Source organism: Acomys russatus, chromosome 17 (assembly GCF_903995435.1).
Source record: "Acomys russatus chromosome 17, mAcoRus1.1, whole genome shotgun sequence".
Lineage (NCBI taxonomy): Eukaryota > Metazoa > Chordata > Mammalia > Rodentia > Muridae > Acomys > Acomys russatus.
Genome location: NC_067153.1, coordinates 37,904,769 through 37,930,667, shown reverse-complemented (window position 1 = coordinate 37,930,667; position 25,899 = coordinate 37,904,769). Strand labels below are relative to the sequence as shown.

At 50.9% G+C, this 25,899-nt stretch overlaps 2 protein-coding genes across 2 annotated transcripts in view; one reads left to right on the top strand and one right to left on the bottom strand.

Moving 5' to 3' along the window:
- Ptp4a3 (protein tyrosine phosphatase 4A3) overlaps window positions 1–25,899 on the bottom strand; it is a 759,824-nt gene that overhangs the window by 103,509 nt on the left and 630,416 nt on the right. The gene's annotated exons all lie outside the window — the stretch shown is intronic.
- Window positions 4,435–25,899, top strand: part of Tsnare1 (t-SNARE domain containing 1) — a 32,417-nt gene continuing 10,952 nt past the window's right edge. The window contains 6 exon segments of the mRNA XM_051160526.1: window positions 4,435–4,465; window positions 8,107–8,210; window positions 9,280–9,618; window positions 9,620–9,830; window positions 21,567–21,644; window positions 22,195–22,246. Coding sequence (XP_051016483.1) covers window positions 4,435–4,465; window positions 8,107–8,210; window positions 9,280–9,618; window positions 9,620–9,830; window positions 21,567–21,644; window positions 22,195–22,246 — 815 coding nt within the window.

Sequence of the window (25,899 nt, the reverse complement as noted above, 5' to 3'; positions counted from 1 at the left end):
CTCCTGCAGAAGCAGGTTAATACTAAATAGAGCCAGCCCTAGGCTTGCTGGCTACCCCCTTTCCCCCAGCGTGGAGCTGTTGCAGCTACAGCCTGTGCTGCTTGCCCTGCTGCCTACAAGCACAAAAGCTGAACCCGGCAAGCCTGGGGTGGCAGACATTGAGGGTAGGGAGGTGTGTGGCAGCTATAAACTCATACAGAACCTGACCCCAGATGTCCTGCCCAGCTGCAACATCACTCTGATGCTGAGCAACAGCAGGATATCAGAGACTCTGTAATGATCTAATATGTGTAGTGCTTCAGAAACCAAAAGCCTTGAACTAGACCAACAATCAGAATAATGAGTCATTATGATTAATATTTGCATGGAAAGCTTTTGGAGCAAACACACACACACACACACACACACACACACACACACACACACACACACACACACACTACACACACACACACATACACACACACATTGTGTGACATACTGCAGTTCCCAATACCACTACAAGGAACAAATATGCGATGGAGACATGAGAAAGATGGAGGAGCAGAGCGGTGAGTGTGTGGTGGAGAGACGTGGGACTAGAGATGCGTGCAGCAGCAGTGGCAGGTGTGGGAGAAGACCGAAGTGGACAGGGAGGAATATGTTGTTGCTCTGTAGGACTGAGAGGATGGTGTGCAGCAGCCTGGAGCTTGTGCTCAGCGCCCCCAGAGCACTGGCCAACTGCAAGACTGTCCCGGTTCTGAACAATGACGAGATGTTCTAGATGAATAATGGTTCATCTTCTGGATTGCACCTCTTTGAAAGACCTCTGTGGTCTGTGCTGGCCCTGGAGGCCATGTTGGTATCCGTAGTCCACTGTCCCAGGTTATACTGATGCCAAAGGTTCTTGTGAGTGTCTATGCTCTGGGATGCCACTGGAGGCCATGTTGATCTCTGTTGTCTATGCTGCTGCAGAGGGCCATGTCTGGGTCCATAGTCCTGCTGCAGGCAGAGGTTGTGCTGATGTTCATGGTCTGTGCTGCTGCAGAAAGCCATGTTGATGTCTGTGGGCAGGGCTGCCTGTGGGGACCATACTGGTGTCCTCATCCCGTGTTGCCTCAGAGGCTTTGTTGATGCCCTTGGCCTTTGCTGCCACCAAGGGCTATGAATCTGTGGCCCGTGCTGCAGAAGAGGTCTGTGTCGATGTCCGTGGTCTGTACTACCACCAGAGACCATGCTGAGGTTAGTGGCACATGCTGACGTCAGAGGCCATGTGGATGATCGTGGGCTATGCTGTGACCAGAGACCACGTGGAAGCCCGTGGTCCATGCTCCTGCTGACTGTACAGGGAAAGGAAGCCACTTTTGTAGTGGTATCAATGACCACAGACTCCCAGTTGAGAAAAAGGGACATAGAAAATTTCTATGACAACCCTTACACCACCCTGCAAAGTAATAGCCTAGACAGGAAGCCACTGAAGAGAACTCTCAAAAATTGCGAAGAGGATGCTGAAGCGTAGCTCTACACAGCTGATGGCTTCTGGCAGGGGTGTGGGTGGGCAAGGACTCAGTTTTCTTTAACTGGCTGGCCACTGGGGGTTTGACCATGTTCCAGTGAATATATGGGCAATACAAACTGGACTTCTTCCTCTTCTTCCTCCTCTTCTTCCTCTTCTTTCTCTTCCTCCTCCTGCTGCTCCTCTTCCTCCTTCTCCTCTTTCATCTCCTCCTCCTCCTCTTCTTCTTGGAGAGGGGAGGACACAAGGATGGGGGACAGGCCTGGGATAGCTTCATGAGTGTGATGGGGTGCATGATGTGAAATTCCCAAATAATCAATAAAAATGTTATGTTGAGAAAAAAAAAAATAGAAAGTGAAGAAAGGCCTAATGACAATTTCGTATAGATCCCAGGACACAAAGCCTAAGGGGTCCATAGGGAGAGAGGAGTCTGGGATGTTTTCAGGGGTCCCGTAGGCCCTTCCTCTGCCAACTGCCTCCCTCTGTGGGTAGGCCTGGCTTTCTTCCTGGGCTGCAGCCAGAGCAGTGCAGCCTGCCCCGGAAGCAGTTGTGAGTGTCTGCTTATCCTGCTGCTGTTGCCACGAGGTGCTGTGTTTCAGAAGATGTATGCTATATATGTTAACAGTGACAGGCTTATTGTTATTACTTCAGAATAAACTAATAGGCAGTTGAAAAGAAGTCTTGAACAGAGTAAATTCCATTGATCGAATGGCATAAACCAGAGCTTCCAGAGTTTCTGATTCTCAGCACTGTCATGGGGCCCAGAAACCAAAATGGTTGGAGCCTCTGCTGTGCACTTGCCTTGCTAGGCTGAGCACAGGCCCATGTATGTGGGAGATATAGTGGGGGAGCCTGTGGAGACCCAATGATACAAATTATGGGCTGGGAGGGCCTGCATGGGTAAGGAGCAAGGAGAGCGGGGCTCCCAGTGTGGATAATAGTGTGTGTGTGTGTGTGTGTGTGTGTGTGTGTGTGTGTGTTTACAGTTATTTCTTTTGTATATGTGGGGGGGGGGGGTTGAGACACAGAGCTCATGTGGAAGTCAGAAGACAGCTTGAAGGGGTTGGTTCTTTCCTTCTACTCAGTTCATCCCAATGTTTTTAATGGTGTGTATATGTGTTTGTACAAGCAGTGCAGAACCCATGGAGGACAGAGGGCACTGGATCCCCTGAGCTGGAGTTACAGACAGTTGTGAGCCACCTGGTATGAGTCCCTGGTACTGGATTTGGGTCCTCTGGAAGAGTAGCAAGCCCCCTTAGCTGCTGAACCATCTCTCTAGCCCCTTCCCTCCGTGACCTTTCTAGAGGTAGCCAGAGAGCTTCTTCCCAGAGTTCTTGAGAGAGGAAACAGGGCACACCCTCTTCTTGGCCCTATTTCACGGTTCCCATTGCTCACAGGTAGAACAAATGGCCATATACAGTGGTCATGTAGTGGGGGAGGGGTCAGAGCTCTGGGGCTGTTGAGAAGCCTGAGGTGGCCCTGGGAATGGGTGCAGAGGAGCCAGGTGGGCCTGAGTGGGCCTGTGCGGGCCTGTGCTCTGAGCCTGGAACCTGAACGCCATTTCTTCCTCCTTCCCCTCCCCATCCCTCTGGGATTTTGTGTTTTTCCAGTTCATCAAGGAGGTTTACTGCCTGCCCAGCCCACCAGAAGATGTCCTATGAGTCCATCACTAGCAGAAGTGGCTTAGGGAGCCTTACCTCTTTTAAGGGACCCTCATGAAAAGGCTGCCAGGCCCTAAGTAATGGCATAGCAGACACCCGGAGGTGGGAAGGTGGTAGCAGTGTGTGGTCTTCATCAGGTTATACTCCTCTGAGGAGTGACAGGCACCCGTGACTGCTGAGGCCAGGGTGGGTACTCTGGAGAGGAAGAGTGGGGCTTCTCTGCGTGGGGGCATTGAAGAGCTGTCATTTCTATGAGGCACGGTTCAGGTGGGTGTTCCCCTGCCACAGTCCTAGAATGTTCTAGGTGTTTGGGGGTGTGACTGAGGGACAGGGTTGTGCCTCCTGACAGCACTGGAGCAAGTTGTGTTTTGCACAGCATAAAGCTGGGGACACCGAGGCTCTTGGGTGGTAGGCTCTTCTCAGTGTTGCATATCTGCAGAGGTAGGATTTACCTATAGATATCTGACTTTGTGATTCAGGGTCCCGTGCCTTTTCTGCCATTTTCCTCTGTTGAGGGGCTGGCTTGGAAGCTACCCTGCTCCATTTGGGCCTATGACAGGCTATGTTATGGCTGCAGTTCTCATCTGGCCCAGCCTCTGCTTAGAGGAAGCTTCCTGTCTTGGAGTAGGGAGGACATTGAATTTGGGGTCTGCTTGGGCTCAGCCTAGTTAGCTGCTGCAAGTTAGAGGTTCTCCCTCTGTGTTGGGCCTGGCTCCATTGAGCTCAGAGTTCTCCTGAGTTGAGTGATCAGCTCTCCTCAGCTCTCCTAGGTTCTGCAGCTAAGTGAGGACCACCCCCCTCCCACTGAGCAAGTCTATTTCCTTCTTTGTGGCCCCTAGCTGAGAGTGGCTGGTATCTACCTTGGCTGTGATGAGGTGTGCACTGTGTCAGGGAGTATATCAGTTGCACGTTCCCTCTTCATGGTGCTAATACCATGTAGAGCCTCCTCAACTGGGATGAAGTGCTGTCCAGGCCCTGTCCACCCCACGCCTTCTTTCTCACAGGGTTACAGGATGCTTGGCCTCCTCCCACCTGGATGCCTTTTCTTTCTCTCTGCTGGTTTCATCCACATCCCAGGCTGGACCCTGGGTGCTGGGTCCCGAGTAGAGGAAACAGATGAATCCTGGACCCAGGGGCTATCTTGTTGGGTGATTTTCTGAGATGGCATCACATGCGTGTTGAGAACAGAGACAAAGGCTGAGCTGGCTGGCTGGGAGGGGGCAGAAGCTAGGAGGGGGCAGCCATGGGGAGACTTGAGTAGAGAGACGCAGGGCCAGCATGGAGTCCCACGCTTTCCTCCAGGGAGCAGGTGAGGGCATAAGTGGGATACAGGAGAGCTGGATTCCAGCGGTGTTAGGTTACCGTGTTCTTGGGATGCTGAATGTGTAAAGGGAACGCACGTAGATGCAGTGTGTGCCCCTTCGATGCTCACAGTTCGCGTTCATGGTTTAAAGACATGCATACCCTATCACTCGCCTTTCCAGCCCAGCTCCTGAATTCCTGGTCCTGAATCCTGTTTCTCTCTGCTTGCTTTTTTTTTTTTTTTAAGTTTGATTTCCCTATGTTTGTTTCCTCAACGGTTCCCTGCTGGGTTTAGCATGCTTTGGGGCTTTATCGAATGGGCTTGGCTACCACGGGCTCTGATTCGCTGCCTTCATTCATCTTCTGATGCCTGTTGGTGTGACGCAGTGCTGTCCTGCCTTAACTATCCCTGCCCTCTGTCCTGCTGTGGGCGTGCTAGGGCCACTCAGCTCGCTCCACACCCCTGGGATGTTAGGTGGCTTTCTGGCCCCTGCCACTACAGCTGTAACAGTTGCGGAGCCCCACAAAGGCGCCCAGAGCTAGTTTGGGCGTGGAGAAGGGCTGCTTCCTGAAGTCTCCTCAGGCCGTTGGTGGTCTGACTGGGATTGTATGTCCACTGGGTGAACAGGGGGGCAATCAATGTTCTTGTCACTCTGTCTTCAATCTTTGTATTGGCCGTCTTCTGTCCCATCCTTCAATAAAGCCCTGTGCAGTTTTCCATAAAGATCTTATACATAATTTCTTAATTAAAAAAAAAATCACAAAAGCATTTTTTTTGCTGTTATCAGTGGCAGGGTTCTGAATAATAAGTTTTTCTGAGTGTTTGCTGTTAGTATGCACACATATTTAGTTTGTGCGTGTGTGTGAAAAGCAAAATCTGGAAGTCTTTCTTAATTTAATGTTTTGTTTCTTAACTTTATAAATAGGGTAACTTTCACATATACAAAAGAGACATAGTGATGTAGCAGCCGCCGAGTGTCCCCCTTTGTCCCTTGTCACTGCCTGCTCCCGATTAGTTGGTCAGGTCTCATTTGAACCCTTTTCTGTCCTTTGTCTCATCTGCTAACATCCCCACATGTCTCTGTGAGGTCAGTGCCACCCAGTGCTGCTCAGAAGCCGCTTGCCGAGGCGGGCTCTGGGCTCTCAGGATTACTGTGGGAGGCGTGCCTGGCAGACCACACGTCTTGAGCCTTCTGCGTCCTTCCCCATCTCCACGCTCAACTCCATCTTTTTTTCCTTTTGCCCTTGAGGTTTATTTGTTGAAGGAACCAGCTTTTCCTGTGGAGTGTAATTGAGTTCATACCCAGCCATTTTGCTGAAGTCTTTTTTATGAATTGCAGTAATTTGTCTGTGAGATCTTTTGAGTTTGCTCTGAGGATGTCTGCGAGCAGTGCAGTTTTCTCTTCTCTTCCAGCAGTTTCATCTGTTAATGTTTTCCACTCTTCCTGAGCTGGCTGGGGACTGGCTTAGGATGTTGGACAGACATGGGGGACCTCTCGTGCCCTTCCATAAGCCAGTAAGACACAGTGAGCGAACAATGATTAGTCTCATTGTGCCTTGCAGTGTAGCTGGAGGTGTGCTGAGTCGTCACTGGATAGTAGATCGTGACGAGGCTGTCTAAAACAGTGCAAGCTGCCCTCTGCACACATAGCATGTGTAAACATGGTGGAATGCGAAGCTACAGACATTGGCCCCGCCAGTTCCCCTGCTGAGGCATGCTGGGAGCTACTCACTGTGTACCCTTAGGGGATTGTGCCACACATTACCAGCCCAGAAAAGCTCCCAAGTGCACAAGTAAAGCTCCACCATGGATCTGTGTTTCAGCTGTCATGCCAGGCCACCATGAGACATGTCATCTTACCACTGTTGTAGTGTAAACACCTGTTGGGGGCCGTCTCTCCTCTGGATTCATGGAGAGGCTATGTGCTCCTTGAATCTTCCTGAGATTTTACTGCATAACCGTTTTGTATATAGAAGCATTTTGACTTAAGTCAATGTTCCAAACTGTGAAAAGCCATTCGTGTATTTTGTTCCTTCTTGCAGTATTTCACTGAGACATTCAGATTTATTGAAATAAAGTTGTATACTGTGCCTCACCTTGCCAGTTTCAAGGGGCCAGCACTGTGGATAGCACCTTGCTGTGATCCCAGTCTCCATGCTGCGCCTCTTCCTAACGATGGGACCAGACAGACAGACCCCTTCCCCGAGCCTTGTAGGGGTTGGGTAAATTGCTCCCCACCAAGCACTAGCAGCCAGGACTGCAGAGAATGGGTCCACTGCTGGCATTTTGTTCCTGTTGGAACATGGTCCACACAAGGTTTCATCCTCTTTCCTCTCACCACTGGGGCTGTGTGCTTGTTACTGTTGGCTTCCTTCTTGAGGTAGAGTGGAAGTTTTGTTGGTCTCTGCTTACATTTCTTACTTTCCCTCCTCCTGCCTGTTGCTTTTTGACTCCCAGATTGGATGTTTACCTTACGAATAGTCAATGCTTGCCTTTCATTCTTCACTAATAAAAGCATTTAAAGTCATAAATTTCCAAAGGCTCGCTGCTTTAGTTGAATACCACACATTTTAAAAACATGTAACGTTTTACATCTTTGTTCAGTAATAAATATTTCCTGATCCCCATTGTGATGTTTTTCTTTGACCCAGGAATTATTTTGAAGTGGATTTTCATCTTTTCCAAGAGTGTTTGTCTCCTCAGCTGTCTTTTAAACATGTTTTTAAAAAGTAGCTAGCATGGCTGCGATTCCTTCAGCAAGGAGCTGCCATGCAGAGAGCGTCTGTGTGGGGGGTTGTTGGGGATGTCTGGTAGGTACACCCGGGTCTGCCTTCTTTTGCTGCCTTCTGGGCTGGCCCTAGAGCTGAGGAGGCCTTCCAGAGAGGAAGGCAGGAACATGTACGTGACTCTGGGAGGAAGGGAGGTCTATTCACTGCTGGCATTGCGGTCGCTTCATGCACAGATATTCATGCATCCCCTCAGAGTCCTCTCTCCATCGGCCCCCGTTTCTCATGTGGAGCACCTTCAGACAGCAGGCTACAGACAGGTGCTTGTTGTCTCCACTAAGCGGCCTTGTTCAAGCACACACCTCCCCTGTGTTCTCAGCTGTGGTGGGCTGAAAAGGCAGGTCTCTGCTTTAGAGAAGGCAAATGTAAGTATACCTGAGGACCCAAGACTGCTAGTGCCTGTGTCCATGAATGTCGTTCCAGTGAGCGAAAATCAAGACACGTTCCCTGTAGTGTCCGCATCTGTGTTGGGCCTACTGGGACTGGGGCTGGGGAGAGCTGCCACTCCTCTGCACAGAGGACGTTTCACCCCTGCTGTTGGAAAAGTGAGGTTTTAGAGCACGATTCTGTAGAATGTGTGAGTCTGTGCTGGGGTGGTGTGGTGACGCTTGTTGCTGTTAGATACACTTCTCAGTTTTTGTACTTCTGTCAGACTGGTGACAGCCATCCAGGGCTTTGTCCCTGGGCCAAACCTGAGGGTCTCAATCTAAAGGTTTTGTCTAGCTCGGAGCCAACTTTCAGAAGAACCGTGGTTTGGACAATAGTCTCGAACATGTGACATTCTGAACCTGATGAGGATGGGAGGCGGGTGGTCAAGGAGAGCTTCCTGTAGGAGGTGGGGCTGTCCCCTGTCATCCACAGAGTGTGCTAGAGGTTGGACTGAATAGGGAATGGATCATGTTTCTCTGCCTGCTCCAGAGAGCACCCCATGGGAGGCCTGTGCAGGGAAGGATGCGGAAGACGATGTGGGGCCTTGAGCATGCCCTGAAGTCTGAGGGGCAGGAAGGCAGGTACTTCCACACAGATGACAGCTGTGGAATAGTCCTGGGAAGGCTACCAGAGAAGTGATTAGAGGAGGGAGGTCCCTGCTGTCATGGCCAAGTCAGCTTGGCAGCATTGTCCATAGGTAGGAGACTGGGACAGGGATTATGACCCATCTGCCTTCACCCAAGGACATCAGATACCGGGACAGGATTGGGCTGAAATCTATGTGATGGCTGTTGGTCCAAGTAAGGTCCCACCTGGCAGGGCCAAGAGAGAAGTATGCTTCTTCTAGATGCTTAGGCTGGTGTCCTGGCTCTTTGACTCCAGAATGAGGGGACTTGGGCTTGTTAGTGTGTGGTTGAGGAGGCACAGATGCACTAAGACCTATAGAGATAGTCTTGAGAGCATCCATTTATAGAGAGGCCCCTTTAGGTGCCCCAGGGAGGTTGGCCCACAGGAAGGGCAGTCTTAGAATATTTCTTCCTGGTGGGGCTCCAAGATACCTCTGGTGTACTCAAGGATCTTTCCATGTTGTACATGGGAGGGCTCTGCTCCTGCCATTGGGAAACCTTTGTCCCCACTGAGCCATCCCCTGGTAACAGATTCCGTGTCTCCAGGAAGACATGGTGTAGTTAGGGAGGAAGATACTGTGGGGGCAACAGGAAGTCCAGCTGGACCCCTGTTCTGTGAGTGGGCAGGCTATGGGTCCTGAGTGGCAGTGAGCTGTGGTGTACTGCTGACCACATTGCCTCCAAGCTGTCTGCCATGCACCCAAGAGCCACAACACTGCCCACCAAATGCTTGACATTTAGCCGGCAGGCCTGTTAGGACAGTAGGCCTGTTCCTGCCTGTCTACTCTGATGGTAACTATGAAGGGCAGGCCGGGACAGTAGCAATGCACCACCATGGTTTGGAAGTAAAGTGTCTCGCTGTCACCTAGCTAGAAGGGCTTGCACCCAGGTCTCTAGACAGGGGTGGGGAGGGGCAGCAGTGTCCTGACCTGGGAGCTGCCAAAGAGGCTCTCCAGGAAACCCCCCCCCCACTGCCCAGGCCACAAACACCCACCTTTTTGGTGCCTTTCCAGTGCCAGGGGTCTCCCCTGAACATAGCCAGACACCAGAGTCCATCTTGCCTTTCATGGGTCCAAGGAAAGACTCTGCCACTGGGCTACATGGCTGGATGGCAGGACCTAGCACCACTCGTGCAAAAAAGAGGAAGCCCAACTTCTGCCTTCAGGAGACTGAGGTGCTGGTGTCCAAGGTCAGCAAGCAGCACCAGCTGCTGTTTGACTTGGAGCTGCTGGAGGCTGATCCCTCCCACAGGTACCACGTATGGAGCCAGATCCCATAGGTGATGAACGCATTGGGCTACTGACACCAAGATATGGTAGGACCTGAAACACAAATGGCTGGACCTGCGTGTCGTTGCGTGGCACAAACTGGGCGAACTCCAGAAGGTGCTTCTTGGACAAGGCTCTGGCCTTAGCTCTGCCTCTGGCAAGCTGCAAGCCCTGGCACACATACCCATGGAACAGGTGGTAGCCAAGATGTTCTGATGCCAGGCTCTGCTCCCTGAAGTTTTCCACCTAGAGCTGCCCACAGGTGAGTCCTCAGGCAGCTCAACTGCCGGGCCACCACTCTGGACTCTAGAAAGGTGGTCCTGCCTTAGCTGCCCAGCTTGTACCTTCCTTCTAGGTGGCCCGGTCTTGCTTTTTCTCCTGAGTGCCCTCACCACCAGGGATGTTCTTATTCAGCTCCGTTCACTCTCTTACTTGTCCTTCCATCTGCTCCTGGCACTTTCAAGATGGTTGACACTTCGTGAATAAATTGTGATGGCCTGGCTAGCTTTTCATCTCTTCCTTACCCAGTCCTGGACAGAGCTGAGTTGAGACAGAGTTCCCTCCCTATGGTCATCTCCAGTCTCTTGGGCGATGATAGAAGGTACGTGTTGGCGCACAGCTGAGACACAGTGCTTCAAACAGTGCTTGTTCATGCTAGCCCCGTCTTAGGTGCCCATACTGTCCTGATCTGTCCTTACCATACAGAATGCTCAACGACTTGCTGATTTGTCCTCCTGATCTGGCCTCAGAGCTCTGGTGAGAAACGTGTGTTGTGGCTTATTTTTGTCTTTATTTTGTTTTGTTTTGTTTTTTGAGACAGGGTTTCTTTGTGTAACCTTGGCTGTCCTGGGCTCACATTGTAGACCAGGCTGGCTTCGAACTCACAGAGATCCACCTGCCTCTGCCTCCTGAATGCTGGGATTAAAGGTGTGCACCACTACCGCCTGGTGGCTTACTTTTTTTTTTTTTTTAAGAGATGGAGCCTCACTGTGTGGTGCAGACTAGCTCAAACTCCTGGGCTCAGGTGACCCTCTCCATGCAGCCATCCAGGAGTGGGAGAGACAGTGTGAGAAATACTCTTCTGGTTCTGAATGCTTTTCATTCCCAGCAGAGATGTTCCTCCTGGAAGGTCCAGTTGCTAGGGTGTTGGGCAAGTGCAAGTTGGGACCTGGAAGGTACAGTTTACTTGGAGCCAATCTTCGTCCTTTAGGCTGGGGGCTGTCTTGGCATCTGACAGGTTGATGAAGCCAGCAGAGGTCAGTGCAGACCCTGGAGCATCTCAAGTGTGGGGCCCAGGCTGATGTGTGGACATGGATAATGCCAGGCCTGTGGCAGCAGCAGATGAGCTGGACAGGAGGTCCCTGTGCGGGATTCTGGCTGCATGGGGGTGTGTGGCAGCTCTCCGGAGAGGTCACAGCACTGGGGCTAGACTGGTTCCTAAAGCTCAGGGCCAGCTTGGAATGCCTGCCCAGATTTACCCTCCCACCTCCTGTCCAAGTGAGAGCACAGAGAGAACTGACATACCATATGCCTTTGGTTGCAACAAAAGTGACAGCACTGGAAAGAGGGCCAGGGCAGAGCTTGAGCCTGGTCTTTTTTCAGGTACTATAAAGGTCTATTTTATTATTCTCTCCTCCCTCTCTCCCTCCCTCTCTCCGTCCCTCCCTCCCTCTCTCTCTCCCTTCCTTCTCTCCTCCCTCCCTTCTTCCATCCCTCCCTTCTTCCATCCCTTCCTTCTTCCATCCCTTCATTCCTCCCCTTTCTCTGTGTATGTATGTTTATTCGTGTGTGTGTGTGTGTGTGTGTGTGTGTGTGTGTGTGTGTGTGTTCATGTGTGTGTGAGGTATCATTTCTCAAGACCCAACCACCTTGTTTTTTAGACAGGGTCTCTCATTTGGCCTGGAGCTTGCTGATTAGGCAGGCTGGCTGGTCAGTGAGCCCAAGGACCCATCTGTCTCAACTTCCTTAGTGCTGGGATCACAAATGGCCAGTAATGCCTGGCTTTTTATGTGTGTTTGGGGATAGAGCTCAGAGTCCTTGTGCTTGCACAGTAAGTGCTTTGCCCATGGAGCTGCTTCTCTAGTCCCTTATAGCATTCCTTTATTGAGATACTATTCATGTATTGAAATTTGACATTTTATCCCTCCCTCCCTACTGGCCTGTGCACACTAGGCACAGTGCTGTAGCCCTGGGCTACACCTCTGGCCCTTGCCCCCTTTCCAAATAGACATTTGATGATTTTCAGCATTTTCTTTACTTTGTGTGTCTGTTACACTCTCTAACCCGAGTGTAGCACTGTCATCTCCAAGGCAGAATGTACTTTTGGTAGCTTGAAGTAGTCCCTTTCTCTGCTCTAGCCCTTGACAGCCTGTGGCCTGTCTGCCTTGTCTTGTCTTCCAGTCGTTCCTCTAAGTAGTACCTTTCTGTCCTGGGCATGCCTGTCTTCTTTGCAGCCTGGAGCTTTTCTCTTTGATGGAATGAAGGCTTGTCTACTGTGCTCTCGGGAAGCAGGATGCCACAAGCTCTGTGGCGGTGACTTCCTCACTCTGACTCGACTCATGCCTTCTAGATTATAAGGCTCACTTGATCTACATGTTATTCCTGCACTCCGACCTTCATGGCCACATCTTCCCCAATACTCGTCTGCTTCCCTGGGGTGCTTGTGCCATGAGTCTGGCCACATGCTTGGGCCCTGTGCTGGTCACATGCCCTGGCATTCCTGTGGCATAAGCTGACTTATGCTGCTTTTCCAGCCTCGTTGTCTACTCCACTTGGTAAGCCGTTCCCTATCCTTCTTTGGTCCAGTATGCGTTGGGGGGCTAGGCTCTCTTTGTGTCCGCTAAGGACATAAATGTTTGGCAACAGGGTGCAAAGGTTTGCTAGGTCACAGGGCGGAGCAGAGCTGGTAAAGATGTGGCTGTGGTGCTTCTGGCTAATGAGGTGCTCAGCTTCATGCCAGTGCATGAGTCCATATAGCGTGAGGCCCTGCCCTATGGCATTCTTATCTTTGGCTTTTCTTTGTTAGCAGATCCCTCTGGGAACTCACTTCCCGATTCCATAAGGCTGACAGGCATAAGAGTGTCATGGCACAGACAGCTCCTGAGTCTTTAGAGCACTACCCTCCCTCCTCAGGGGTCCATAAGCATCTTCTCACCCTGAAGACCATTGCCTGCCATGCATGTACTTGAGGCTTCTCAGTTAGCCTCAGACCAGGAATCTTTCCTTATGTTGCTTGCATAGATAGCCCTGTGCACAGAGCCCATGCCAGCAGTCCTGGGCAAGTACCTCTGGGAGCCAGTGACATCATTTGGTGCCACTCCTTGGAGAAGTTGCTCATGCCTTTTGAGTTTGTCATCTGCCTCCGGAGAGCCTCCCACAGCTGGTCACTAAGGCCTCGGGTTTGCCTTGGAACATAGACAGGGGAAGAGCTGCACACCGCAGCAGGTGGGGGACAGTCACCACATGTTATTAATCTACATCCCTTCCTTGCTGCAAGCAGGCAGACCATGACGTGTGCTGTTGCAAGACATGTGAGGGTGTGCTGGATAGTTTTATGCCAACTTGACATAAACTAAAGTCATCTGAGAGGAGGGAGTCTCAATTAAGAAAAAAAAAGACAACCCTGTAGGGTATTTTCTTAATTAGTGAATGGTGGGGGAGGGCTGAGCCCATTGTGGGTGGAGCCATCCCTGGGCTGGTGGTTCCTGGGTTCTATAAGAAAGCAGGCTGAGCAAACCAGAGGAAACAAGCCAGTAAGCAGCCTCTGCATCAGCCACTGCCTCCAGGTTCCTGCACTCCTTGAGTGCCTGTCCTAACGTCCTTCAGTGATGAACAGTGGTAAGGAAGCATGAGACAAACAATCTCTCTCCTCCCCAAGTTGCTTTGGTCGTGCTGTTTCATCACAGCAGCGATCACCTTAGCTAGGATGGAAGGGACACAGGTTAGGCGCTCCTCCTTCCTCCTAGTGCTCAGGATGTTGATTGTTCCTGTCACAGCAAAAACCAGAGCAGAACATTTCATTTTATATTTTTACTGAGGGTGGGAGTCAGTGCTTAGGTGGTGTGAAGGTGGCATACCTAAGTCCAAGCTTCCTTTTCCTCTGGGAAGAACTGAGACACAGGGTCCTCCTCTCTGGTCCTCCCTGGAGGGTGAGGCAGAGTTGTGGTATGGTTCCCTTCTGGCTCTGTGAAAGCCAGGCCTCCTGGACAATGGCTGCCCCCAAAGAGTTCATGTGTTGATCTCCATATGCTATCTGAAGCCATGCTGTACCTTGTGTTTCCATTATTTTTCAGGAATCCAACAGGGGCCTGATGGGGTGGGATGAGACAATGTAGGGTACATGTGCTGTATTTTAGCTGGGTGGCCATGCCCCAGGAGTGTGGGGGCTGTGTGGAGCCACATGGCCAGGTATTCACGGCGACTGGTGTCCTGGGGTGTATCCCGAGTTGTGAGTTTATGCTGATGTCAGTGGTCATCTCTGGGGCTGAGTGGGCAGAGCTGTCCTCTCTTACATGTAGGGAGATGGTATTTGGAGGGCAGAGCTTTGTCCTACTGGGCTTGTTAGGCTAGGTGGGTCTGGGGCTGAGCAGCTGGGCATGGGAAGTCGGGGCAGGCTAGAAGTGGGCATGGAGGCTGTGGTGGGGACTAGAGGTGCCTTGCACTGCATATGTTGTATCTCATCTATTTGTTCATTGATGCGTAGACACACACAGTACATGTCCTCATGTCAGCTCTGTGATGTCCGCCAGTCGCCCATGTCACATCCACCCAATGGAGGGAGAGGGCTTTCCACTGTGTAAAACTAACTTTGGCTTCTCCCTGGCCTCTCTGAATCCAAGACCTGGCTACTCCTTACTTTTGCCATTTAGTCTGTAGTTCCTCACTCCTGGCTGTAGCCCCACAGAGCCTCTCCTGTTCAGCAGGGGCACACTTTTGGGTTGGCTTCATCTCTGCATCCCATCTTCTTGATGTACGGTGTTTGTTTCCAGCATCATTGTGAAAACTTTGTATGGCAAAGGTTTCTACCTTTTTAAATGTTATTCTTTTTATTTTTGCTTTTTTGTTAATTCTTTGTGAATGTCACACTATGTACCCCAGTCCCACTCATCTCTCTGTTCTTTCGTATCTTCCCTCTGCCCTTGCAACCTCCCCCTCAAAAGAAAATGAAATAAGATGGAATTAAAAAAAAAATCTTGTCTGTAATGTGTCAGTGTGTCATCACACAGTATACCCTTTTGTCCACACATCTTTACTTGCAAATGTTTATTGCAATGAGTCATTGGTCTGTTTTTGAAGCCTCTGGCTTCTGCTACACTATCAGTCCTGGATCCTCATGGAGAAACCCTGTTGTTGCTCTGTGTTGTGGAGATCCCGCAGCTTTGGATCCCCAGGATTGGCCCTTCCATGCACTCTAGCAGATCATAGATGAGGTAGATGTTGGGGTGGGCCAACTCAAAGCCCTGGATTTGGGCCTGGGAGGTAGCTGAGTTGGTCAGCCTGCCAGTTCTCCAGTGCTCGCACCACCTGGGCAAGTTCTCCAGGACTTCCTTGATTAGCCAACTCTCCAGTGCTTATGCCCTTGGGGCCAGCTCACCCTCACCCCTGCCTGCCACCAGAGTCAGCTGTACTGTGCTGCCCAGGTGAGGTGCAGGGTCTGCTTTCCTGAGTGCTGTAGCTGGTGAGGGTCAGGGACAGTTCTCCAGCTCTCCTGCCTGCTCCAGACATCAAGAGGCCAGGGCGGGGAGAGTATCGCTCCTTTATCCAAGTCACCCCATGGCAAGCTAGGACTCCTTCAGTCATGAGGACATGTACTGCATGTGTCTATGCATTGGTGAGCAAATAGGTGAGATACAACATATGCAGTGCAAGGCACCTCTAGTCCCCATCACAGCCTCCATGCCCACTTCTAGCCTGCCCAGATGTCCCATGCCCAACTGCTTAGCTCCCGACCAACCTAACCTAACAAGCCCAGTAGGATGTTTTTATGTTCTCAGGTGGCAGCGCAGGCCACTCAGATCAGCATGTCCCCCCTCAGCAGCACGGCCCTCATCTATTCACAGGGTCTCCAGTGGCAGCCCAGACCGCGGACAGACACTTAGCCTTTGGTGTTAACTTGGGCCACAGACATGGACATAGACTCCAGCTGCAGCAGGACCATGGACCCAGACATGATCCCTTGGTGACAGCCTGGGTCAGGACCTCACCATGGCCTCCTCATATCTGCCTGTTTCTCATAGCCAGTTCCACACTTCTCCACAGCGTACAAACCCTCCAGCTTTGCTTTCTCTTCACTTATCTCTCTACTGCATACTCCATCTTTCCCATCTCTCCATCACATATTTGTCCATCAGAGTGGCGCCTACCGCAGGTACTTGGGTGTCCGGGTGTCTTTCTTCTGGCCTCCCAGTGCTGGCAGACTAGTAATTGGTTGTTTTTTCTTCCTTTCTTCCAGCTGCCTAGGCTGGCATGTGGTACTTTTTTTTTTTTTTCCCCGGGAGTGTCGATGCCCAGGAGAGGAGTTGTTGGCTATGTGGTTGGTTATGTGGTGACTTTTAAAGCCTCTTGTGAACAACAGGTGCTCATTGGTTCTCCACCCTCCCAGGGCCATGCTGGGTGCTCATGCTTAGTCATTCCACGTTGGCTTTTGATTTGCACTTGCCTGTGACTGAGCACTCATGAGCATTGGTCATTTGCACTCTTTCCATGCGTGTCTACTCAGAAGCATCATCAGTGGATCCGGACACTGTGCGTCTTCCGGACACAAGGCCTTTGTCAGATGCCTGTAACCGAATATTTTCTTGTAGACTATGGCTTGTTTAACTTTTCTTAACTATGGCTAATTAGGCGGTTCCTTTGGTGGCTTTTCTGTTTGTATTCTGCCTGAGAAGACTCTGAAGAAGGTTTGAAGACTGGCGCAAGGTTACAAAGTGTTGTTCTCCTACTTTAGTTCAGATGTTGAAGCTCCAACCATGTCTGTCTGTGATGCATGCTGCTATCTGTGTTTGGGAAGTTAAAGTGCCCATGGTGTCTGCTGCTTCTCAAGTGACCTGGTTGAAGGCCTCACCTATTTCAAGTAAACTGTCAGAACAGTGAGGTCACAGTGTCCTCTTGTCTGTAGGATCTGCAGCGATGTCTTCTCCTCCATGGCTGCTGCTGCTGGTCTGTATTCTCTCTCTCTTTCCCTCTCCTTCTCCCTCTCCCTCCCTCCCTCCCTCCCCCCCTCCTCCTCCTCCTCCTCCTCCTCCTCCTCCTCCTCCTCCTCCTCCTTCTTCTTCTTCTTCTTCTTCTTCTTCTTCTTCTTCTTCTCTCTCTCTCTCTCTCTCTCTCTCTCTCTCTCTCTCTCTCTCTCTCTCTCTCTCTCTCTCTCTCTCTCTCTGTAGGGTCTGGCTGTATAGTTTTGGCTGACATCTAGCTTGTTCTGTAGAACATGCTGACTTGGTGATCCTTGTCCCTCTGACTCCCCTAGTGCTGGAATTCCAGGATTCCAGGTGTGCACCACCACACCCAGGCTTACTCTTCTGTTTTGATTGTCTGGTATAACTTTACTGTTTTAGATAATCTAAGACAGAATTGGAGTTATTGCAACTAATGTAAAGTTATCAATTTAATGTTTCAAAGAAGCAGCTTCTGATTACATTGATTTTTTTTCTCTAATGTTGGTTTTTTTCCCCTGACTTTCATTACTTTTCCCCTTCTGCTTCCTTTGGGTCAAACTTGTTTTTGTTTTTGTCATCAGCTGAGACTATTCTTCTTTTCTGATAGGAGGTTGTTGATATAAATTTCACTCTGTGTGTTGTTTTATTTATATAAATTAAACATATCATTTCCAGTTTATGTAGTTAATATTTTGGGATTTCCCTTGTAATCCCATATTTTACTTTTTAAAAGAGTGTGCTGCTTAATTTCAAGGAGCTACGTATATTCGCAGGCACCTATGAGCTCTTGATTTCTAGTCCCCTTCTGTTCAGAGAATGTGCTTTTGTATAGCAACTGATTTTATAAACATATAGAGACTTGCTTCGTGGTCTGGAACATGACATATCCTAATGAGTATCCTCACGCTGTCAGGAGCATGTGCTCGACCCCTGTGGCGTGGCATTGCCTGGTGCTGTGTTCAAGTCTCTGCCTACTTGCTGTTCTCTGCTATGACTTATTTCTGGTTGTGACATCCCAGCCTTGTTATCTTGTCTTCACCTATTTTCAAGCTGTGTTATTAGGTACATTGGTGTTTACCGTCCAACCTCTTGTAAATGTCCTTCCCCCGTCCCCAGTTGTATTGGCTCTAAGCTCTGCCGTCTGATGTTGGTTCGCCCGTGGTGTGTTTCCCATTCCTTTTACCCAGCCATATCTGTTCTGTAGGAGTAGAGTTATGCATATGCTGTGTGAATTCCTGCTTCTCATCCTCTCATTTGGCAGCCTCTGCTCCGTGACTGAGTCGGTGTTGCTGGATAGAGCCTGTGCAAACTGGAGAGCTTCGTGTTCCACCTTCTCTACTATGGAGTAGTGCAGGAACACTGAAAATGTGGCTGAGAAGCCGAAGAAATGAATCATTTTATTTAGTTTCAGTTCATTACAGTTTACAGTCAGATTCCACCCTGCCTAGGGGTTGCTAGCTAGCCACCTCCTGTCCAGCCTTTCATCTGCGCTGCAAATGTCAGGTGTTCGTGCTGCTCTCTCCTCCTGGTGCTTGCTTTCCAGCGTGTGGTTGGCGCAGGCGCTCAGCTTTTATTTGTAGGAAATAAATATCTACTCCACATCTGTTTTTTGAAACATATTTCCAGTAGTTCCCTCCTGTCCTTTTACTTTTCCTGACCCTCTCTTTCTTGGAGCAATTAATTGATCAGTGTCTATTATTTTTACCATTGTTAAGGCTTACTAGCAATGTCTTTGTATTATCTTAGTGGTTGCTCCCTAGATCACAGTATTTGTCTTTACCTCTTAAGCATCCATCCCTCTGCCTGCATGGCTCTTACTGCTCTCATTTATTCATAATTATTTTGGGTGTCCCGCCCCCACACCCCCACCCAGTCTGTTAACATCCATCATGGCATATTAGGACTGATTTTGCTTTATCAGTCACTTGTCCTTTGAGAAGATGCCTGTTTAGAGTTTTCTCCTTCTGTACCATCCTCGCTTTCTTCAGCTCTTTATTTAAACTGAGATTTCCTTTGCTCGGTGCTTCTGACCTGAATAACTTACTTCGACACATTCTGTGGTGCACATTTGGTTGGAACAAGCCTCTCAGCTTATTTGTAGAAGATAAATACCTACTCCACATCTATTTTTGAAATATATTTCCAGTGGGTAAAGTTTTTTTTTCTTTCTGCATTTAAAGGTGCCACACTGCACTGTCTCCCCACACCCACCACATGCCTGTGTGCTATGCGGGTCCTTCTCTGTCCTTGGAAGCTGTCTGCTTTCCAGTGGCTTCCTGCCTGGGAGTGTAGGTGTGCTTAATACTCAGCTTGGGGCTGACTGACGCTCGGTTGCTGCAGCTTATAGTCTCGTAGTATTTGGATGCTTTGGGTCATTATCTTTAAACATCTTTTTTGATTGCTTGCTTGCTTATGTATCCCTCTTCACATGTGCACCATGGGCTTTGGGGTGTGGCCAGGGACCCTGGACCTCCTTTTACTCGTCTTGGCCTTTTTCTTTTGGTTTAGTTTCTCAAACTGTTCTTTTTCAAGCCCACTGGCCTCTTTATTCTACTTCATGACTACTCCCTGGCTGTGGGCAGTTGCTTCTGGTATTCCTGCGGCCTCATTTCTTCCCCTGGTGCTGAGGGTTGGACTCAGGGCTTTGCCCATGTTCAGCAGGCCAGGCACCACTGAGCTGCATTCTCTTCGTCTATATTTAAGCCTCTGTGGGCTTGCGGCTCCCTGTGCTCCTTACTTCCTTGAAGTTGTTCTGTCCTTGGCTCCGTAGGGCTTTGGTTTGTATAGGCACAAATCTGTGCCCGGCTGGAACCCTGGACAGAGTGCCTCATCCGAGCCCCTCTCACTCACTGTTCTGTCCCCACCTACAGCAGCTATGTCCTACCATGCCTAGGGTTGAGTTTGTAAACCTCCCAGTTTACAAAGCAGTTGGGTCTTCCCAGGGTCCCTCCTTGCTCAGCAGACTCATTTGAGCAGCTCATTTTTCTCTCACTCTCAGAATTACCGTACTGCACTGTATTGTCACTGGTCAGAGAGTCCCTTCTGGTGTTGGATGAGGTTCCAGCAATAGGAGGGGACTCAGGCCAGTCCTTTGAGGCAGACACAGCTCCAGGCTGTGCATCGGAACGGTAGGGTTTTGCTTAGTTTTTGCCACAGTCTCTATGTAGCCTGGGCTAGTGGTAAACTCTCCGTCCTACTGCATCAGCTTCTGAGGGCTGCAGACATGTGGCTACTGCAGCTGACAGCCACAAAGGACAAGCTCAAGGCCCCTCCCTTCCCCAATGCTCAGCGGCGATTCTGCCTTCCTGGCATCCTGTGGTTGGCAGAGGGCACCAGGTGCCCCTCTCTGCATTCTGTTGCCTCACAGGTAGGGGGCATACTGGCCCTACAGAGACTCTGCTGCCTCCCCTCAGTTCAGCCTGGGCTTGCCATTTGCCTGTGCTGGTGCAGTGCTGGCCATGGGATATGCAAGCTGGTTAGGAGACATCAGATGCAGTGCACCAGAGCATAGCGATGAGGGATGCTGGGATTTTTCAGGGTTCTGGAAGGGGAAACCCTGGCAGTTTCTGGAGGCTGAAAGTAGAGGAACTAGTTTGACCCAGGCTGTTATGGTGAGAACTGCCTGTATAGTTTCCCCTTGCAGAAGGCGGGGCCTCCCTGAGCCCCTGCAGCCTCCTTTCCCTGCCAGAGAAAGCCCTGCCTTCTCTAGGTGGGCCACGGCACAGGCTTTTACCACAAGATTAGGCAAAGAAGACTGGGTGGGCCTTGGCTTGGCACATAGAGAAGATGGGTTGGGGAGGACAAGGCAGAAGGAGGCAGCCTATGAACAGTTAATTGGTGTCTCAGCAACAGGTCAAACAAACCCTGAGACTCTTCAGCAGTTTAGTGTCAATAATGAAGGTAAGGCAGTCTTACCCTCTGAGAGGACCAGGCTGTGGCACGGCAGTCAGCCATGTGTAGCAGCCCCACCCTGGCTCTAGTTCTCAATCACACTCCAGTTCCAGTTCAGCTCCTTTGTCTGAGCACTGTCCTTGCAACAGGTATTTGTCACTTGGCTGCGGTACCTTCCCTTGGGCCTGTAGGCAGAGTGGGGGACAGGGCGCAGTCTGAGTGAGGCCTGGCAGTTACTATGCAGCTTAATGGCTGGCAGCAGTGCCACAGGTGGCCTGGAGTGCTCTGCAGGTGGGGTGGGGTGGGGGTGGGGGACTTGTTGTTTCTGAGTAGTAACACTGCTCCCTGCATCGTTGGGCCTCTAGGGGCCATGGCGAAGCAGGTGTCCACACTGGGTTGGTCTTTCCAGGAGATGGTTCCATGTATGGAGGTGTGACGTGCCTCCACCAGAAGCTTAAGTCCCTGTGAGAACACATACTAGTGTTTCACTTACTCCTGCCTGGGCACTACCAACAGGTCAGTGTGGGCTTGGAGCTCGTTTGTTTTCATGGTTGTACAGCTGGTCAGTCTGCTCCTGGCAGGGGCGGGGCAGCCTCACATGACTAGATGGTGGTGTTTTCTAAAGCCCAGGTGCCTTGAGTATGACCCAGCTCCCTGCCAACCTGTGAACCTTTCTCCCTCAAGTTGCTTTTGTCTGAGTATTTTATCGCAACACAGAAAATGAACGAGGACAGAGCCCCCTTTCCTTTGCAGCCTGAGTGGTAAAAGGGCAGGTGTGGGTGTCAGTCCCTGACTTTGTCTGACTCTGCATGCTGAACTGGAAGGCGGTGGTAGGGTACAGAGCACCCGTCCCTGCCCCTACATCCACCCCCGCAGTGAGAACAACTCAAGCATCTGGAGGTAGTGATCCGCAGGAGGCACCACCAGCTGTCTGGTCTCACTCCTTCCTCTAGCCACCCAGGGTGATGCTCTTGACCTCCAGGAGTTGTGCCAGGACACACTGGCCAATGTCTTTCCAATCAACTCCCATGGTGAGTCCTGACCTGGGCCCATTCTCCATCCTGCTGCCTTGGGCCACTGAGGGGACACTGGAGGCCTTGCTGGTATGTGGCCTTTCTCATCCTGCACCGCCGTGCAGTCCAACCCCCAGCTTTGCAGGTGTCCCTTTTCCAGCATGAGGCAGGCTCCTTGGCTACCTCGACCCCATTAGCAGCTACTCGTGGCTGCCTTTCCCAGACTCCTCCTCTCTTCTAGTTCCCCCTTCCTCCTCAGTGTGAGTATATGACATGGCTATGGAAGCAGTGTATTCTAGGTTCCCTTGGATGTACAGGACAGGCAGCACACGGATGAGAGCCAAACTCCATATGCTCAGGGAAAGGGGAGAAGCCTTTCCTACACTTATGGTATGTGGGCCTGGGGCCTGTCCAGGTAGGCCTATGCTGGGCGGGAGTGGGCTGAGCCTGGTGCTCAGGGTACATAAGTGATCTGCACTCTGCCCCATTTCTGCCATACTGACTGCACACTGAGGGTGCACCCGTGGGTGGAACAGTCCTTTTGCTTACCCTGACCCTCTTCTCTTAGGCAATGACCTCCTGGGGACACTAAGTGAAACACAGGAGCTTCAGGACAGCCTGTGAGTGTGGCCACTACACCTCTGCACTTGTGCATGGTGCCACATGCATACTTGCATACCTGACCTGTCCATGATTACACATGCATACCTATGGTTGAGCCAAGACAGCCCTGTGCCTCACCTCTTGATGGCACACACAATTGTACATTCTCCCTCATTTTAGGGGTCCAGGTACACCTGTGGCCTCCTGCTGAGACACATGTGTGGATGCACTAAGGGCAGGTGTATGCCACCTTATTATGTCCCACCAGTGTGCTCAACCGTGGCTCTGTTCTACCCCAGACTCAATGGCAGACGCACATAGTGAGGATGTCTCAGTGGTCACAGGCTGGTGTAGAGAAAGCTTGCGGGTTCGTTGCTGCCCTATGGGATTCCAGTCCTTTATGATGGTCCCGCTGACCTGTTCTGAGTTGGAATGGGCTGAGGTCTAGGCCCCAAGCAAGAAGTCCTTTCTGTGAAGCTAAGGCCTAGGGGTTGGGAGGAGAAAAGGTACCTTTGTGAGGAGTGTAGACCTGCCTCTCGGCAGCATGGCATCAGATGTGGGCATGCAGGCATTGGGAGGTCTGGTCCACCCAGGCTGTGCTGCAGGCATAGCTCCGTTCCCTGCCGAGCTTCTTCGGGCATTGGTGACCTGAAGACTTACTAACCCCAGGCTGTTGGCCTCTCGCTGGCCACAGTGTTTGAGGTGCTTTGTTCTTATGTCCTCCCTTTCTATCTTCCCTGTGTCCTCACTCTAGCCCTGTTCCTGGCATCCTTGCTAGCTTCCTAGTCTTGGTACACAGAGCACATTGCAATCCCTCCTCAGTTCTGTTTCTTGTTTAGAACTCTGAGCGTACACCCTCACACGCCTGTCTGAGTTTAGGGAGTCTGGACACATAAACTTTCTGGAATTTACTATTTACATGTGGTGTCTCTGTGGTGTCTCAGTTTCCACAACTCCATCTCCTCTGTGCAGCTCCTCAGCATACTTTCAGATGGCTCTCAGCTGAGGACCTTCCTTACTGGCTGTGTGTGGTCATGGTGGTGCCAGGGTTAGGGCCTTAGAGTTCTGCGTGGTTTAGTGACAGTCTGTTGTCTATCTTGGTGTCACTCCTTCTTTGGGGGCTCAGTGATCAGGCAAGTGGGCATTTAAAGGACCTTGGCCACTTGTCTTGGAGAGTAGAAGGTTCCATGCAGAGTTGTGGAGAGGCCTCAGATACAGGGTCTGGCCTGCAGTGGCCGTTGCACTCAGCTCTGGTCCGAGAATGAGGGCCCAGCAGCAGCCTCCCAGCCCCTCTCATGCTTCCTGACATTCCCTGTATGCTAGGAGGCCGGATCTGCTCGTCATGGCTTTCCGCGGTTATCTGATCCCATCTGATGAGTGCACATCATACAAATGTCATTAGCATTTAACGTTTTGAGAGAAGCATAGGATTGCCACATCCTAATTTTCTCTGTGTTGACAGAACTGCCTGCTTTATAATAATAATGATAATAATTAGCATTAATTTTAATTATTGATGTGTATGTGTGTGCAGCGTGTATGTGTGTGTGTGTGCGCGCGCGCGTGCATGCGTACGTGCGTGCGTGCCAGAGGACATTTGTGAAGGTCAGAGGACAGTTTTGTATAGTTGGTCACTTAACCTATACAGGATTCTTGGGCTCTAACTCAGCTCCCCAGGCCTGTGAAGTGGGCACCTTTTCCCACAGAGCAATCGTGCTGGCCGTGCCAGGGCCTGTTTCCTTCTGTATAAGCTGAGTGAGCACAGCATCTCCTATGCACTTCAAGGGGGGAAATGGTGTTTCAGTCCTGCAATGGCAGAGGTGACCTCTGAGGAGCACACTGAGTAGATCAGATTGTCCTGGCTCACAGATGCCTAGCCTTTCAGCCTCATCCTGTATCAGGCCGTGCTTTGTGATCTGTCGCACAGGGTCCAGCATAGGCCTCCATGGCATAGGTCCCCAAATTTGATCACGAGTGTTCTGTCAGCAATTTCATGGCTTAGTGGTGGCAGGGGCAATGTTTGTCTAGCTGTGGGTGGCCTAGTGTCATCCCAGGGTGCTGTTGGAGTCCTAGGTCCTTGACCAGGTGAACGGGCTGTGATTCTAGAACCACATATCACAGTGTTTGCCTGGTGCCGCGGGTCAGGTGCTGCTCTCTGTGTCTGTAGGTGTCTGACATTGCCTGGACTGGATCCACACCAGGGTCTGGGTCAGCCTGAGTCAAGGTATAAGGCGGCGGGGGGGGGGGGGGGGGGGCGGGTCTCTCTCTGGCTCTCTGGGCAGTGGAAAAATTCCTCTGTGTCAGGCTCATGTGTGGCCAGGTGGCTTAGTTCGGGTTTCTGTCACTGTGATAAAACACCATGACCAAAACCAAGCTGGGGTGGAAAGGGTTTATTTGTCTTACACTTCCGTGTCATAGTCCATCACTGAAGGAAGTCAAGACAGGAACTCAAACAGGACAGGCACCTGGAGGCAGGAGCTGACGCAGAGGCCATGGATGGGTGCTGCTTACTGGCTTGTTTCTCATGGCTTGCTCAGCCTGCTTTCTTATAGAACCCAGGACCACCAGCCCAAGGATGGCTCCACCACAGTGGGTTGGGCCCTCCTTAATCCATCACTAATCAGTAGCACAGAGTCTGAGAGTGTCATAGCCCAACAAGCTGAGCATGCCAGGACACAGAACCCTGACAGCTCAGGTGCAGGAGCGAGCTGCCCCTCTCCAGTGCTGCTGGAAGTGGTCTGAAGTTGATTTTAGCTGTGGCTGTGGGAAGATACAGGCTGATTTTTGGAGGCACTGTGGGGACCACAGGTATAGGCAGGGCCTCTCACTCCACATGGAAGACCAAAGCCCTGAGGGAGGACTTGTCCTGGAGCTACAGAATGAGAACAGAGGCAGTAATAGAGCTTCTTTATGGCAGGGATAACATCTTTGTGTTTTCTCAGGCTTGGAAGACACTGTGTACAAAAACCAGGGCTGCTGTAAATGCTTCACCCCCATCCCCTTGCCCTCTGATCTCAGCCCTGTGCCTTAGTCTGTGAAGATACTTGTTTCAGAGGTGTGTCAGTTTAGGGTGTCAAGCCCTACCCTACCCCAGTAGAGTAACCCTGGGTCTTGTCATTCCTCCTCAGGCACTTTTGGTGTCAGGACTTCTCTACAGGAGTCAGAGGGCCTCTCCAGATGAGCCTACCATACCCCAGGGCGCCTTGCCTATGCTGAAGTGTGAGGGTATACCTGGCCCTGCTTGTCCTTTTTAGTCCTGGGATGCTGTCTGTGACAGGAAGAGCTCTGTCAGCCTGTCCACTCTGTCACTGGTGTGTGTGTGTGTGTGTGTGTGTGTGTGTGTGTGTGTGTGTGTGTGTAAGTCAGCTCCATTGATAAACCTGCTATTAGTTAGCACGCATTCAGTAAGCCTGATACCGTGTGTGCCCTGGAGTCACTCTGGGGAAATGCCGAGTATTTAATTTTTTTCAGAAGCTCTCTCTGGTTCCTTCCTGCTTGCTACCTACTGTTCAGTTCGTAGTCTGTTGAATGGGGGTTGTTTGTTTATTCAATTCCTCGTTTCACCCATGGTGACCATGCTGAGTCCTTTCCTCGGCAGTGAGGCTTTAGCACTATCTTTTTACCCAGCCCTTTCTGAGGGATCCGGGCCTGATTCAGGTTAGTGCTAAGG